Below are 14,915 nucleotides of genomic sequence, written 5' to 3' on the forward strand. Positions count from 1 at the left end.
ATAACGAATTTACATTTTAGGATCATAGATATATAAACACACAATAAATACATTAATACAAATTACAGTGAAGGCTACTCATCCAAAGACTGCAGTACTGCTACAACATATTCTCAGAAGAAATGAAATATCAATCCTTTACCACACTCTCCTCATTCTGTCGTACCTTCAACTTAGCACGTCAACACAGACACACGCCTCACCCTGCATGTCTTTAGGTTGAGTTGTTCGTTCTTCTCGTATTCTGATTATTGACCTTTAGACATTGTGTCAGTGCGTGATGATGCACAAGGTCATGTTTCAACTCTGTATTCAGAACATTCCTCGTGCTTCACATGGTGTCCGACCAAAAGCCATGATTGACAAGCCCTTACAATCACCATGTGTCACACTATGTGTTTGTGAGAGAGTTTGGCAGTTCTACTGTACTGTCTTATCTATTCTCCCAAAGTAGCTTGTCTATTTTCTTAAATGACCAAGTCCTTATTAGAAACACAGTTGACTAATATATGTTACTTTCATGCCCACTCTCATGTCTTTCCACAGTTGCTGTATTAACAAGGACAGTGTCATCTTGAAGATGCGTTCTGTTCCTCACTGTTTACTGATATTGTAAATCTGGAATCTGTTTAACTGATGTTCTCTGGATCAGTCCAATCCCATAGAAAGTGAAACATGATGTTGTCCTGGCTAAATTCCACAACGAACCTCCTCATCCCCATAGTCTAATCATGCCTTCCACAGTAAAAACTAAAGGGGCTGTATACATATCTTGATTACCCCGTTGATTTAGCTATGGTAGACACAAATCATTAACTAAGCCTTTCATGTCAACTTTTATACAGATGTTTTATACAGAAATTCTAATGAGTGAGTAATCGACCCCAGGTGGTTAGCTTTCCCTTGTCATATAAACAGAAGATTTAATGTGGAATGAAGAATTTGGGTTGGCATTTTATTAATACAGTACAGAGATTTATTACTGGATGCGATTATTAAAAGCAGGATTTTATCTTTTGGAGGCTGTGAGTGCTCCAAGAGCAGTCTAAACATGAATAGTATGACTCCCTGGTAGTAACTAAATCAGGTTCTGTTTGGGGTGGGCTGCTATCATCAACAATATCTCTATTTGCCAGGAGGTTTTCTTTTTGGTCTTTGTCTTAAAGCTCATGAATCAGTCTGATTAAAATGATGTTGCAGTATTTAGCATTTTCATGGGGTGCTCAGTACAATTTCTTTCCTACTAGCTCTTAGCTTGTTCCTCGTACCAAGTAGATTACAAGATTACTGGGGTAGAGCACAGCACACAAACCACTGTAGATATTCATGGTGTTGAAATAGATTTGACGCTTTTCTTTTAAATCAGGATATCCAATCTACCAGCCCACCACTAAATCTCCTGCCGGCCATATAGTGGGTAAGTGTTGTACACATTATACTATAATGTAACCACAGTGTAATGTAATCTAACATACCCTTTTATAACAAGACAAAACATGACCACATAAACATAAACTACCAATTTTTTCTCGTTATATGTTAGTCTGATCACTCTGATAATGATCTTGTTTATCTGATTTAGTTTATCACCTTCTTTACACCTCTCTTTTTCTCTCTTTCTCCCTCTCTCCCTGCACCCCCCTCTCTCTCACGCTGTCTCTGTGTCTCCCTCTACTTCCCCCTCCTTCTTTCATCTCTATCCACAGGGCCCACTGCTTGCCCTGCTGGTTATTTCGGACCACCCAGCTGTCAACGTGAGTGTGATTAGACTACCCCTACGCTATACTAACAGCTTTTACAGCACCTCAGCTCTGACTCCTGTAAGGCAGTAGGGCTCCTGACACCTCTAAGGGAATGAGGCTGAGAATCTATCTTTGTCTCTGTGTTTTCTCTCTCTCTCTTTCTCTCTCTCTCTCATCCTCTCTCTCTCTCTGCTTTCTCTCCCCTCTCATCCTTTCTCTCTCCCCCTCATCCTCTCTCTCTCTTTATCACTCTCGCCTCTCATCCTCTCTCTCTCCGCTTTCTCTCCCCTCTCATCCTCTCTCTCTCCCCCTCATCCTCGCTCTCTCTCCCTCCCTCCCACTCTCTCTCTATTTGAGATGTCCTGCTTGTAGAGAGCACTGCCTCAGACTCTTTCTGTGGGCCATGCCTTTGAGTTATATATGGACAGGGCAGGTCATAAAACAGAGGATTACTAGACCTTTTAGGGGACCACTCAATCCAAATGGGTTTACTTTGTGTCAAACTGCACTGTGTACTCATCTGATTTCAAGATCCCGACTTTGGAATATCAGCATGTTTTCTTTAATGGGGTTCTGAAGGTTAAGTGCTCTTTCTTGCCTGATGGTTGCCAGCATGTCTTCTTCCCATGATGCCACTGGGTCAGCTGGGATGGTTCAGGGAGAAACAAACAGACATTCTATTAATATCTATGAACGGTCCCCTCCCAAATTTCCGGTTGACTTTGTTTTCTCTCTTGCTGGGATCAACTTGGGGGAAAATGCCAGATTAGAAAAATAGCTTGTTTTTATTTGAAACAAGGATATAAAGGATGTCTTTTACTCTGTCTCAGTCTCCGATTTTTATTGTTTGTCTGGGAATGTGGGCGACAAAAATCATTTACTTTCATACAGTGTCCTGACAAGAAGGAATTTAATCTTAAACTGTGTTAAAGAAAGGCCCATTGCTAATGGCACATGTCGTAGGAAAGGCTATGGGGCTTCCCATTATATATTGAGCCTCAACCTAGCTTTTCTGGTGTTGTGTGATGAAATGTGTTTTCATTCAGATAGTGTGTCTGCAGTCAATAATGTATTTTTATTTTGTATTTATTTTCAGAGTGTTTGTGTGACCGACGTGGATCAGTTCTGGAGCTGTGTGATGCGTCAGGGCGCTGCGTGTGCCGTGAAGGGGTGGAAGGCAGGCAATGTGACCGCTGTCGACCAGGACACCACACCTTCCCTAACTGCCAAAGTGAGGAACAGTTCCCTCTCACCAAACCACAGCACAAATAGATCAACAATTTTCATTCTCTAAACCTCTTTGAAGTAGATTTTACAGCAAAATATGACCCCACAAGATTCATTAATTGTTTTGTTTCATTATTGACCAAATTCAACCTGTAGTAGACAGAAACAGTCATCTCTTTCCCACCACTTCTTTTCACAGTGACAGTGTGTCGTTGTGACGGTGCAGGTGCGACTGACAGAGTCTGCGGGCCCAACGGACAGTGCCATTGCCGTGCCAACTACGTGGGACAGCAATGTGACCAGTGTGCCCCCAGTTACTATGGATACCCAGACTGTGCCTGTGCGTGTTTTCACCCTTTTGTTTTGGCCACACCCACGGGAGGGCTATTGCACTGCAGACACTGATTCGCCCACATCAACCTTTACATGACCTAGCTGCTGCTGATGGAAAAACTGATGCGTAGTCTCACAGGGTTTAATGACCCTATTCAGCACTGTAGCTACAGATTCTCCCACAATGACCCTTAAAGCCCATGTTGATTTACCCCACATAAATAAAATCTGTCTTATCTAGTCATTCTATTTTTATGATTTACCCATAATTGTCTGAACAAAACAAATCACTGAAAGCAAAGCCGACCCATATAGACTTGATCCATTTAAACATGAGTGTATTCCTGTCTTTAAAAGATACATATTGCAGATTTACTATGATCTGTGCTGTTAGAGGCATTTGATTTGACACTACGTCATCTCATTCTCCCATGACACATCTCACAGTCCCTCGCTCTGTGCCTTTCTCTCTCCCCGGTCTGCCAGTTTTCTGGGGAGGGTTCCTATGACCCCATGTGTAACCCAGTATCAGGCCGTTGTCTGTGTCGCCCTGGGGTGGTGGGCCAGCAATGTGATCGTTGTTCTGTGTCAGGCCTCCGCTTTCCACAGTGTTCAGGATACCTCACTAGATTCTTTCTTTGCATTTAAAAAAAAACTCTCTTCATATTTTGGGGGTTTATTTAGACAGCATAGAAGTAGAGGGGGACATAGACTATTAGGCAAACATTTCTCAATGTGATTTATACAACGTGTAAAATTGATAATTGTAGAGAGAGTTTTCATATCCAGCCGTGTGATATAAGTTACTTCAGTCACCCCTGGTGTGACCTTGCCAACAAAGTACTGTTCTGTAAATGTAATCCGTGGAGCACAGCTGTCTTTCTTCTTCATAAAATAACAATTTGCGTGACGTTTTTACAGACGTTTTTACATCTTCTATTCCAGCTTCTATCAGCCAGTGTAACCCAGCAGGGTCAGAGGTCACCACAGCAGATCCACAAACGGTATGCAACCTATGCCTCCCACAACATGGCTGACTGAGAAATACTTTTAGTTTTTTTTGCCTCCCCCAACATGGCCCACTGTAAGCCTCTTCGTTCTTTATATTCTTTATAGTTTTATTAGCTGAGGTAATGGGAGGACCTACAAGAGAAAAAGCGACTTCCTTAAATATTACAGAGGAAAAAGATGCAGCAATACTTCTGAAACACAGGATTTCCAGAGGTGTGGCGGGGTTGCTTTGTGTGAAATGTTTTGTTGGAAATAAAACATCACTACCATTGTGAATGGTTATTGAAACATTTTACCTTAGTTGTAGGGTTTTGTTTCCGCATTTCAAAAAAGCATATCTACTACTGTTTAAGCAATACGCTGTAAGTACGTAGCCTTGTCTAAGCCAGATGGGCCCATGGGGCAGGAACCTATCTCCTCTTTCTGTAGTGTGAGGCAGTAATTCACCCCCTGGACTCCCCCAATCTGTCTCCTTAGAGATAGCAGGAAGGCCAAAAAAAACAAAAAAAAACGTTTTTTTCTTTTTGACACTTCAAGGGGTCTTAAAATTCCAAATCAAATATCTAAATGATCTTTGGGATGTGTCTGTCTGCACGTGTGTGTCATCCTGATATAGGGTTCCTGTGGCTGCCTGCCCAATGTGGATGGAACCCTGTGTGATACATGTAAACCGCTCTACTGGAACCTAGCAACAGAGAACCCCAGCGGCTGTAAAGGTGGGTGACCTGAATATGATCTTACTTGACTAATGTATCTCTGCAGCTATACTGTCTTGCTCCACTCATAACAGATACTCATTTTAAAATGAAGCCTTCATGACATCCTGATGTACACTGAACAAAAATATAAACAGAACGTGTTTCATGAGGTGAAATTAAAGATCCCAGATATGTTCCATACGCACAAAAAGCTTACTTCTCTACAATTTTATGCACAAATTTGTTTACATCCTTTGCCAAGATAATCCATCCACCTGACAGGTGTGGCATATCAAGAAGCTGATTAAACAGCATGATCACTACATAGGTGCAACTTGTGCTGGTGACAATATAAGGCCACCTTAAAATGTGCAGTTTTGTCACACAACACAATGCCACAGTTTTGAGGAAGTGTGCAATTGGCATGCATATTGCAGGGATGTCCACCAGAGCTGTTGCCAGAGAATTGAATGTTGATTTCCTTACCATAAACCGCTTCCAATGTCATTTTAGAGAATTTCATGTTAATTTCCTTACTATAAGCCACTTCCAACGTCATTTCAGAGAATTTAGCCATACGTCCATCCGGCTACAGAACCGCAGACCTGTCACGCCCTGACCATAGAGAGCCTTTTTATTCTCTATTTTGGTTAGGTCGGAGTGCGACTAGGGTGGGTAATCTAGGTTGTTTTATTTCTATGTTGGCCTGGTATGGTTCCCAATCAGAACCAGCTGTTTATCGTTGTCTCTGATTGGGGATCATATTTAGGCAGCCATTTCCCCACTGTGTATTGTGGCCTGTGAGCACTCCAGAACGTCACGTTTAATTTATTCTTTATTGTTTTTGTACGGTTCACTTCAAATAAAATATGTCGAACCGATTTCACACTACGCTTTGGTCTGAATGTGATTACGATGATCGTGACAAGACCACATGTAACCACGCCAGCCCAGGACTACCTCATCCGACTTCTAAACCAGCGGTATCAATTGAAACCAGCATTCCGGACAGCTGGTGAAGCTGTGGGTTTGCAAAACAGAAGAATTCCTGCACAAACTGTCTCAGGGATGCTCATCTGCGTGCTCGTCATCCTCACCAGGGTCTTAACCTGACTGCAGTTTGGCGTCGTCACCGACTTCAGTAGGGGAATGCTCACCTTCGATGGCCACTGGCACGCTGGAGAAGAGTGTTCTTCATGGATTAATCTGGTTTCAACTGTACCGGGCAGATGGCAAGCAGTTTTCTGATGTCATTGTTGTGAACGTAGTGCCCCATGGTGGCGGTGGGATTATGATTTGGGCAGGCATACAGTTCATTCGGAAAGTGTCCAGCCTTATTCTAAAATTGATTAAATATAAAATGTTCCTCATCAATCTACACACAGTGCCCCATAATGGCAAAGCGAAAACAGGTTTTTAGAATGTTTGCAAATGTATTAACACTAAAAAACCTTATTTACATAAGTATTTAGACCCTTTGCTCTGAGCTCAGGTGCATCCTGTTTCCATTGATCATCCTTGAGATGTTTCTACAACAGGATTGGAGACCACATGTGGTAAGTTCTATTGATTGGACATAATTTGGAAAAGCACACCCCTGTGCATGTCAGAGCAAAAAGCAAGCCATGAGGTCGAAGGAATTGTCCGTAGAGCTCCGAGACAGGATTGTATCGATACACAGATCAAGGAAGCATACCAAAACATTTCTGCAGCATTGAAGGTCCCCAAGAACACAGTGGCCTCCATCATTCTTAAATGGAAGACGTTTGGAACCACCTAGATTCTTCCAAGAGCTGGCCGCCCGGCCAAACTGAGCAACCGGGGAGGTGACCAAGAACCTGATGGTCATTCTGACAGAGCTCCAGAGTTCCTCTGTGGAGATGGGAGAACCTTGCAGAAGGCCAACCATCTCTACAGCACTCCACCAATTAGGTAGAGTGGCCAGATGGAAGCCACTCTTCAGTAAAATGCACATGACATCCCACTTGGAGTTTGCCAAAAGGCACCTAAAGGACTCTCAGGCCATGAGAAACAAGAGTCTCTGGTCTGATGAAGCCAAGATTGAACACTTTGGCCTGAAGCGTCACGTCTGGATTAAAACCTGGCACCATCCCTACGGTGAAGCATGGTGGTGGCACCATCATGCTGTGGGGACTAGTCAGGATTGAGGGAATGATGAACAGAGAAAAGTAGAGAGATCCTTGATGAAAAACTGCTCCAGAGCACTGCACTCAGGACCTCAGACTGGGGCGAAGGTTCACCTTTCAACAGGACCCTGAGCACACAGCCAAGACAACGCAGGAGTGGCTTCGGGACAAGTGTCTGAATGTCCTTGAGCCGCCCAGCCAGAGCCCATACTTGAACCCGATCGAACATCTCTGGAGAGACCTGAAAATAGTTGTGCGCTCCCCATCCAACCCGACAGAGCTTGAGAGGATCTACAGAAAAGAATGGGAGAAACTCCCCCAAATGAAGGTGTGCCAAACATGTAGCGTCATACCCAAGTAGACTCGAGGCTGTAATCACTGCCAAAGGGGCTTCAACAAGGTACTGAGTAAAGGGTCTGAATATTTTTGTAAATGTGCTGTTTTTTGTTTTTTTTCCTTTCACATTTTATTTTACTTTATCTCTTTGGTGTTTAACTAACAGCAGTCATTTAAACTGTGTTTCAGGAGGTAAAAGCTCAAGGTTTTAAATGAATATCTTTGTGAAAGTCCAAGAATAACCTTACAGTGGAATTGTAGGACATACAATTCCAGTCAAAGGTTTAGACACCTACTCAAGGGTTTTTCTTTATTTTTTATTTCTACATTGTAGAATAATAGTGAAGACATCAAAACTATGAATAACACATATTGAATCATGTAGTAACCAAAAATGTATTAAACAAATCAAAATATATTTGAGATTCTTCAAAGTAGCCAACCTTTGCCTTGATGACAGCTTTGCACACTCTTGACATTCTCTCAACCAGCTTCATGAGGTAGTCACCTGCAATGCATTTAAATTAACAGGTGTGCCTTGTTAGAAGTTCATTTGTGGAATTTCTGTCAATCAGTTGTGTTGTGACAAGGTAGGGGTGGTATACAGAAGATAGTCCTATTTTGTAAAAGACCAAGTCCGTGTTATGGCAAGAACAGCTCAAATAAGCAAAGGGAAACAACAGCCCATCAATACTAAGTCACGAAGGTCTGTCAGTCCACAAAATGCCAAGAACTTTGAAAGTTTCTTCAAGTGCAGTCGCAAAAACCATCAAGCACTAATGATGAAACTGGTTCTCATGAGGACCTCCACAGGAAAGGAAGACCCAGAGTAACCTCTGCTACAGAGGATAAGTTCATCAGAAATTGTAGCCAAAATAAATGCTTCAGAGTTCAAGTAACAGACACATCTCAACATCAACTGTTCAGAGGAGACTGCATGAATCAGGCATTCATGGTCGATTTGCTGTAAAGAAACCACTACTAAAGGACACCAATAATAAGAAGAGACTTGATGGACCTAGAAACATGAGCAATGGGCATTAGACTGGTGGAAATCTGTCCTTTGGTCTGATTTGTCCAAATTTTAGATTTTTGGTTCCAACCGCCGTGTATTTGTGGGATGTGGACTAGGTGAACGGATGTGATGGTGTGGGGGTGCGTTGCTGGTGGCACTGTCAGTGATTTAAACTCAGCAAAAAAAAGAAGCGTCCTCACTGTCAACTGCGAATATTTTCAGCAAACTTAACATGAGTAAATATTTGTATGAACATAACAAGATTCAACAACTGAGACATAAACTGAACAAGTTCCACAGACATGTAACTAACAGAAATTGAATAATGTGTCCCCTGAACAAAGGGGGGGTCAAAATCAAAAGTAACAGTCAGTATCTGGTGTGTAACCACCAGCTGTATTAAGTACTGCAGTGCATCTCCTCATGGACTGCACCAGATTTGCCAGTTCTTGATATGTTACCCCACTCTTCCACCAAGGCACCTGCAAGTTCCCGGACATTTCTGGGGGGAATGGCCCTCACCCCCCGCTCCCGCTCCAGATTACAGGCCTCAGTGTAGCTCATTCCTTCAACGATAAATGCGAATCCGACCATCACCCCTGGTGAAACAAAACCACGACTCGTCAGTGAAGAGCACTTTTTGCCAATCCTGTCTGGTCCAGGCGACGTTGTTGCCGCTGATGTCTGTTGAGGACCTGCCTTACAGCAGGCCTACAAGCCCTCAGTCCAGCTTCTCTCAACCTATTGCGGACAGTCTGAGCACTGATGGAGGGATTGTGCGTTCCTGGTGTAACTTGAGCAGTTGTTGCCATCCTGTACCTGTCCCGCAGGTGTGATGTTCGGATGTACCGATCCTGTGCTGGTGTTGTTACACGTGGTCTGCCACTGCGAGGACGATCAGGTGTCCGTCATGTCTCCCTGTAGTGCTGTCTTAGGCGTCTCACAGTACGGACATTGCAATTTAATGCCCTGGCCACATCTGCAGTCCTCATGCCTCCTTGCAGCATGCCTAAGGCACGTTCACGCAGATGAGCAGAGACCCTTTCTTTTGGTGTTTTTCAGAGTCAGTAGAAAGGCCTCTTTAGTCTCCTAAGTTTTCATAACTGTGACCTTAATTTCTTACCATCTCTAAGCTGTTAGTGTCTTAACGACCGTTCAACAAGTGCATGTTCATTTATTGTTTATGGTTCATTGAACAAGCATGGGAAACAGTGTTTAAACCCTTTACAATGAAGATCTGTGAAGTTATTTGGATTTTTACGAATTATCTTTGAAAGACAGGGTCCTGAAAGGGGGACTTTTTATTTATTGCTGAGTTTATTTAGAATTTAAGGGACTCTTAACCAGCATGGCTACCACAGCATTCTGCAGCGATACGCCATCCCATCTGGTTTGCGCTTAGTGGGACTATCATTTGTTTTTCAACAGGACAATTGCCCAGCACACCTCCAGGCTGTGTAAGGGCTATTTGACCAAGGAGAGTAATGGAGTGCTGCAGCCAATGACCAGGCCTCCACAATCACCCGACCTCAACTCAATTGGGATGAGTTGGACCGCAGAGTGAACAAAAAGCAGCCAACAAGTGCTCAGCATATGCGGGAACTCCTTCAAAACTGTTGGAAAACCATTCCAGGTGAAGCTGGTTGAGAGAATGCCAAGAGTGTGCAAAGCTGTCATCAAGGCAAAGGGTGGCTACTTTGAAGAATCTCAAATACAACATATATAACTTTTTTTGGTTACTACTGTTACGGTTTTCTAGTTGTGAAGGAGAGTCGGACCAAACTGCAGCGTGTAGATTGCGATCCATGTTTAATAAACAACGTGAAACACGAATAAACACAAAACACTACAAAACAAAGAACGTAACGAAAACCGAAACAGCCTATACTAGTGTCAATAAATAAAGAGATAGGAACAACGACACTAAGGACAATCACCCACGACAAACTCAAAGAATATGGCTGCCTAAAAATGGTTCCCAATCAGAGAGAACGATAAACACCTGCCTCTGATTGAGAACCACTCCAGACAGCCATAGACTTTGCTAGATAACCCCACTAGCTACAATCCCAATACATACACACCAAAACCCCAAGACAAAACACACCACAATACAAAAACCCCATGCCACACCCTGGCCTGACCCAATACATGAAGAAAAACACAAAATACTTAGACCAGGGCGTGACAACTACATGTTTGATGTTCACTATGATTCTACAATGTAGAAAATAGTATAAATAAAGAAGAACCATTGAATGAGTAGGTGTGTCCAAACTTTTGACTGGTACTATATGTGGGTTATTGTGGAGAGAACTCTCTGCATAAAACATCTGCCCCCCCATCCTCATAATTCTACCATGTACAGAACTGCCTCTCCTCAACCAGCCAGTGAGTACAGTATAGAAACAGCCCCAGCCTTTGTCCAGATACCTGTCTAAAGTTACAGTTCTGCAAGAATGTTATCACCACTGCTTGCCTGCCTGCTGCCAGGAGATACAGTATATGGATGGAGGGAAGTTAGAAAGAAGATATTATAATATTTAGGAATTCCTCAGGTTTTACTGTGGCCGGATGAATACTGAGGATTGTTCTCTGACGGTTGACAGGGTTAGGAGAGTAAGAGAGCAGTGGCTCCCCTGGTCTTTTGTGGATATGTGCAGCTCAGAAGATTTACATTTGTTGTTGCTGCTGTTTTCCACTCATGAAAGTGGTGGAATCCGGAAAAAGAGTCTTGTTCCCTATACCCTAAAGTGCCCTACCTCTTCATTTCTCTCTCTCCCCCCCCCTCTGTTTCTCTCTCTCTGTTTCTCACACTTTTAATCTTCCCTTTTACCGTATTTGTTATTCTATCACCTCTCTGCTTATGCTCTATTGTATTGTCATTGCATCGCTGAATAATGTGTGACTCATTTGTCTCAAGTTGTACCTATAGAGCAGACTTTTCTCACTTTATACTTCCTATCTCTCTCCCAGAGTGTCACTGTGATGTCAAAGGGACCCTGAGTGGGGTAGGAGAGTGTCAACAGGTGAGTCTGTCTACCTCTGTCTGCTCATACTCTACTGCCATATGTCCAGCACACCAGTACTAACTGATTTATACACAATTTTACCATAAATCGCTTAATGTTTAACTAAGGGGTCCGTTTGTTTTGGATATTTTCCTTTAAACCATGTCATTGTTGAAGGCCTTTCTATAACGCACTGTATATATACACGGTATAATTCAGTGGCTATTGTTTGAGCTGCTTTTGAAAGCAAAGTCGAATTGAAAACATTTGGCATTGTTGAATTCGATTTTCATAATGGCAAACAAGTCTGTTGTTTGGTTACCAGTGAAATAACTGTAGCTATCTAGTAAACTTGCTAGCTACTTCAGTGGATGTTGAACACATTTCTACCGGGAGATGTGTTAAATTACAGCCATGGTATAAAAGGGATAATCAATTCAGGGCTCTGTGCGTTCTCTGGAAAATAATGCAACTAGCGCGTAGTTCATTATTTTCCATAGAAGGCATAGTCCCTCGTTGATTATCCCTGAATTATTACACTACTAAATCACAATTTACTTTGCAACGTTCACCTCTCACAAGCAGTTCCCCATTAACTTCAGCATTGTCTACTATTGTAGAAAAGTGGGCAGTGTTTCTGCAAGCCCAACGTGTGCAGCCATACCTGTGACACATGCAAGGAGGGCTACTACCTGCTGCAGAAGAGGAACTATTTTGGCTGTCACGGTGAGTCACCTACCATGAAGCAGACCGGCTTCCTATAAATACACAATCTTCTTTTTATCTTATCAGTTTGTCTAACGTGTGGGGAAGTAGCTTAATCAACCATAGAATGTGTCACAAAGGTGTGTCTTTGTCTTACAAAGACTGTCTCACTTGACCGAACATGTTGTGTGAGTAATAGATCAATAATTAACATGTAAGGTAGTGAACTACCTCGAGTCAGGAGTTGACTTTATGATCTGTTATGGTTGTTTTAATCAGAATGACCTCGTTGACCTCCTGCCTCTCTCTGATAGGCTGCCAGTGTGATGTGGGTGGGGCCATCAGCAGAGGGTGTGACGAGATGTCTGGACAGTGCCAGTGTCGGAAGAACATAGTGGGCCGCACCTGCAATGAGTAAGGACTGACTGAAACTAAACACACAATGACAGGATTTATTGCTTCTCAAGTTATCACATAAATTAACGTTTTTTTCTTCCATTGAAACCCTTGGGTGGGCCGCTTAGCATTTTTTCAGTGTCTAGTTCTGAGTGACTAACCAACATTTCTGTTTTGGGGTTTTTAAACAACTAATTGACCAACATTGGTTAAATTATTTGAATTCCATTAATTTTTTTCTATGAGGGCAATGCACAATTTCTCTAAAGATAAATCAGATCAAGCCCAAACTGTGTGTGTAACATCTGCTTCCAACTCATACTCTCAAACACGTAGATCCCCTGAATGCAGCTCACTCTCCAGATCCCAATCATCTGAATTCTGATCACCTGTTCACACACCTGTATGTCATTATCACACACTATTTAGTTCTTTTTTTATCACACACAAAAGTTCTTTGTGCCCCATCATTGTGAGGTATTGTTTGTTTTGTGACACGCTTCTATTCTGAGCTCTGTTTTTCACATCATGTAATCCTTCCGTGTATGATAGTTTTTGCCTGCCTCACTAACGATGCCTTTTGCCTATTCCCTGCCTGTACTTTAGCCTATCAGATTTCCTATTATCAACCTATTGCCCGATCTCCCAGACAACGTTACTAGCCTTTTCCCTGCCTGTACTGTCGCCTTTTTGGACCCACTGTGTATGCCCTTCTGCCTGCCCCTGGACCCAGCTACCTGCCTCCTCCTGTGGTCCTTTACAAATAAACACCTGCTGCACCCTACGCTTGAAACCAGCTCGCTGTCTCCCATTGTGTTCATTATAGTGTGATGTATTTCAGAGTTGTAGTTTCCAACAGGCGAATATACATATACACAAAAGTATGTGGACACACCTTCAAATTAGTGGATTTGGCTATTTCAGCCACACCCGTTGCTTACAGGTGTATAAAATCTCCATGGTCAAACTTTGGCAGTAGAATGGTCTTACTGAAGAGCTCCGTGACTTTCAACATGGCACTTTCACAGGATGCCACCTTTCCAACAGGTCAGTTCGTCAAATTTCTGCCCTGCTAGAGCTGCGCTGGTCGACTGTAAGTGCTGTTATTGTAAAGTGAAACGTCTAGGAGCAACAGCGGCTCAGCCGTGAAGCGCGTAGCATGTAAAAATCGTCTGTCCTTGTTTGCAACACTCACTACCGAGTTCCAAACTGCCTCTGGAAACGTCAGCACAAGAACTGTTCCTCGGGAGTTTTTTGAAATGGGTTTCCAGAGGCAGATTATCATGCGCAATGCCAAGCGTCGGCTAGTGTTGTAAAGCCCGCGTCATTGGACTCTGGAGCAGTGGAAGCGCGTTCTCTGGAGTGATGAATTACGCTTCACCACCTGGAAGTCCCGGCGGACGAATCTGGGTTTGGCGAATGCCAGGAGAATGCTACCTGCCCCAATTCATAGTGCCAACTGTACATTTTGGTGGAGGAGGAATAATTGTCTGGGGCTGTTTTTCATGGTTCAGACTCATTAGTTCCAGTGAAGGGAAATCTTAATGCTACAGCATACAATGACATTCTGGATGATTCTGTTCTTCCAACTTTGTGGCAACAATTTGGGGAAGGGCCCTGACCTCAACCCCACCTAACACCTTTGGGATTAATTGGAACGCTGACTGCAAGCCAGGCCTAATTGCCCAACATCAATGCCCGACCTCACTACTGCTCTTGTGGTTGGTTGGAAGCACGTTTCCACAGAAATCTAGTGAACGTCTAGTGAAAAGCCTTCCCAGAAGAGTGGAGATTGTTGCTATAACAAAGGGGGGGACCAACTCCAAATTAAAGCCCATGATTTTGGAATGAGATATTTGACGAGCAGGTGTTCAAATACTTTTGGTCATGTAGCTTAGCAGAGAAAGCGTGGTAATTAACTACAATGACCATAATCCATTGCGTGCCTACTTGTCTGTTCTGAGACGGAGAGAAGAGAAAAGAGGGATAGAGAGCAGTTGCTTCGTGAGCTATCTCTATCTGAAAATAAATCATCTCTAAGTGATTGATAGTTGGTATTTAGCAGTCATAAAAATATGTCTTATTTACTTTGAAGAACTACTTAAATAGTGATTTTGCCAGACAGCATAGGCAACAGCTCTATGGAGATGATGACTTGGAATGAAATAATCAAGTCATCAAATAGTCTTAACACAAATGTAATATACACAACAACTGAAATATTATGTTGAAGGAAAGCAATGTGATTAAATGGTGGTTAGTAAGTGATAAGCAGTAATGGGCAGTCACTACCA

At 42.8% G+C, this 14,915-nt stretch overlaps 1 protein-coding gene across 5 annotated transcripts in view; it reads left to right on the forward strand.

Annotated features, from left to right (window-relative positions):
• LOC112259612 (laminin subunit alpha-3) overlaps nucleotides 1–14,915 on the forward strand; it is a 118,869-nt gene that overhangs the window by 58,328 nt on the left and 45,626 nt on the right. For all 5 annotated transcript variants that reach the window (XM_042328812.1, XM_042328809.1, XM_042328811.1 and 2 more), the window contains 9 exons: nucleotides 1,367–1,417; nucleotides 1,707–1,754; nucleotides 2,839–2,973; nucleotides 3,169–3,309; nucleotides 4,248–4,306; nucleotides 4,930–5,029; nucleotides 11,486–11,538; nucleotides 12,141–12,246; nucleotides 12,540–12,639. In XM_042328812.1, the coding sequence (XP_042184746.1) occupies nucleotides 1,367–1,417; nucleotides 1,707–1,754; nucleotides 2,839–2,973; nucleotides 3,169–3,309; nucleotides 4,248–4,306; nucleotides 4,930–5,029; nucleotides 11,486–11,538; nucleotides 12,141–12,246; nucleotides 12,540–12,639 (793 nt within the window). The remainder of the gene's footprint in view (nucleotides 1–1,366; nucleotides 1,418–1,706; nucleotides 1,755–2,838; nucleotides 2,974–3,168; nucleotides 3,310–4,247; nucleotides 4,307–4,929; nucleotides 5,030–11,485; nucleotides 11,539–12,140; nucleotides 12,247–12,539; nucleotides 12,640–14,915) is intronic.

This window comes from Oncorhynchus tshawytscha, linkage group LG10, assembly GCF_018296145.1.
Source record: "Oncorhynchus tshawytscha isolate Ot180627B linkage group LG10, Otsh_v2.0, whole genome shotgun sequence".
Lineage (NCBI taxonomy): Eukaryota > Metazoa > Chordata > Actinopteri > Salmoniformes > Salmonidae > Oncorhynchus > Oncorhynchus tshawytscha.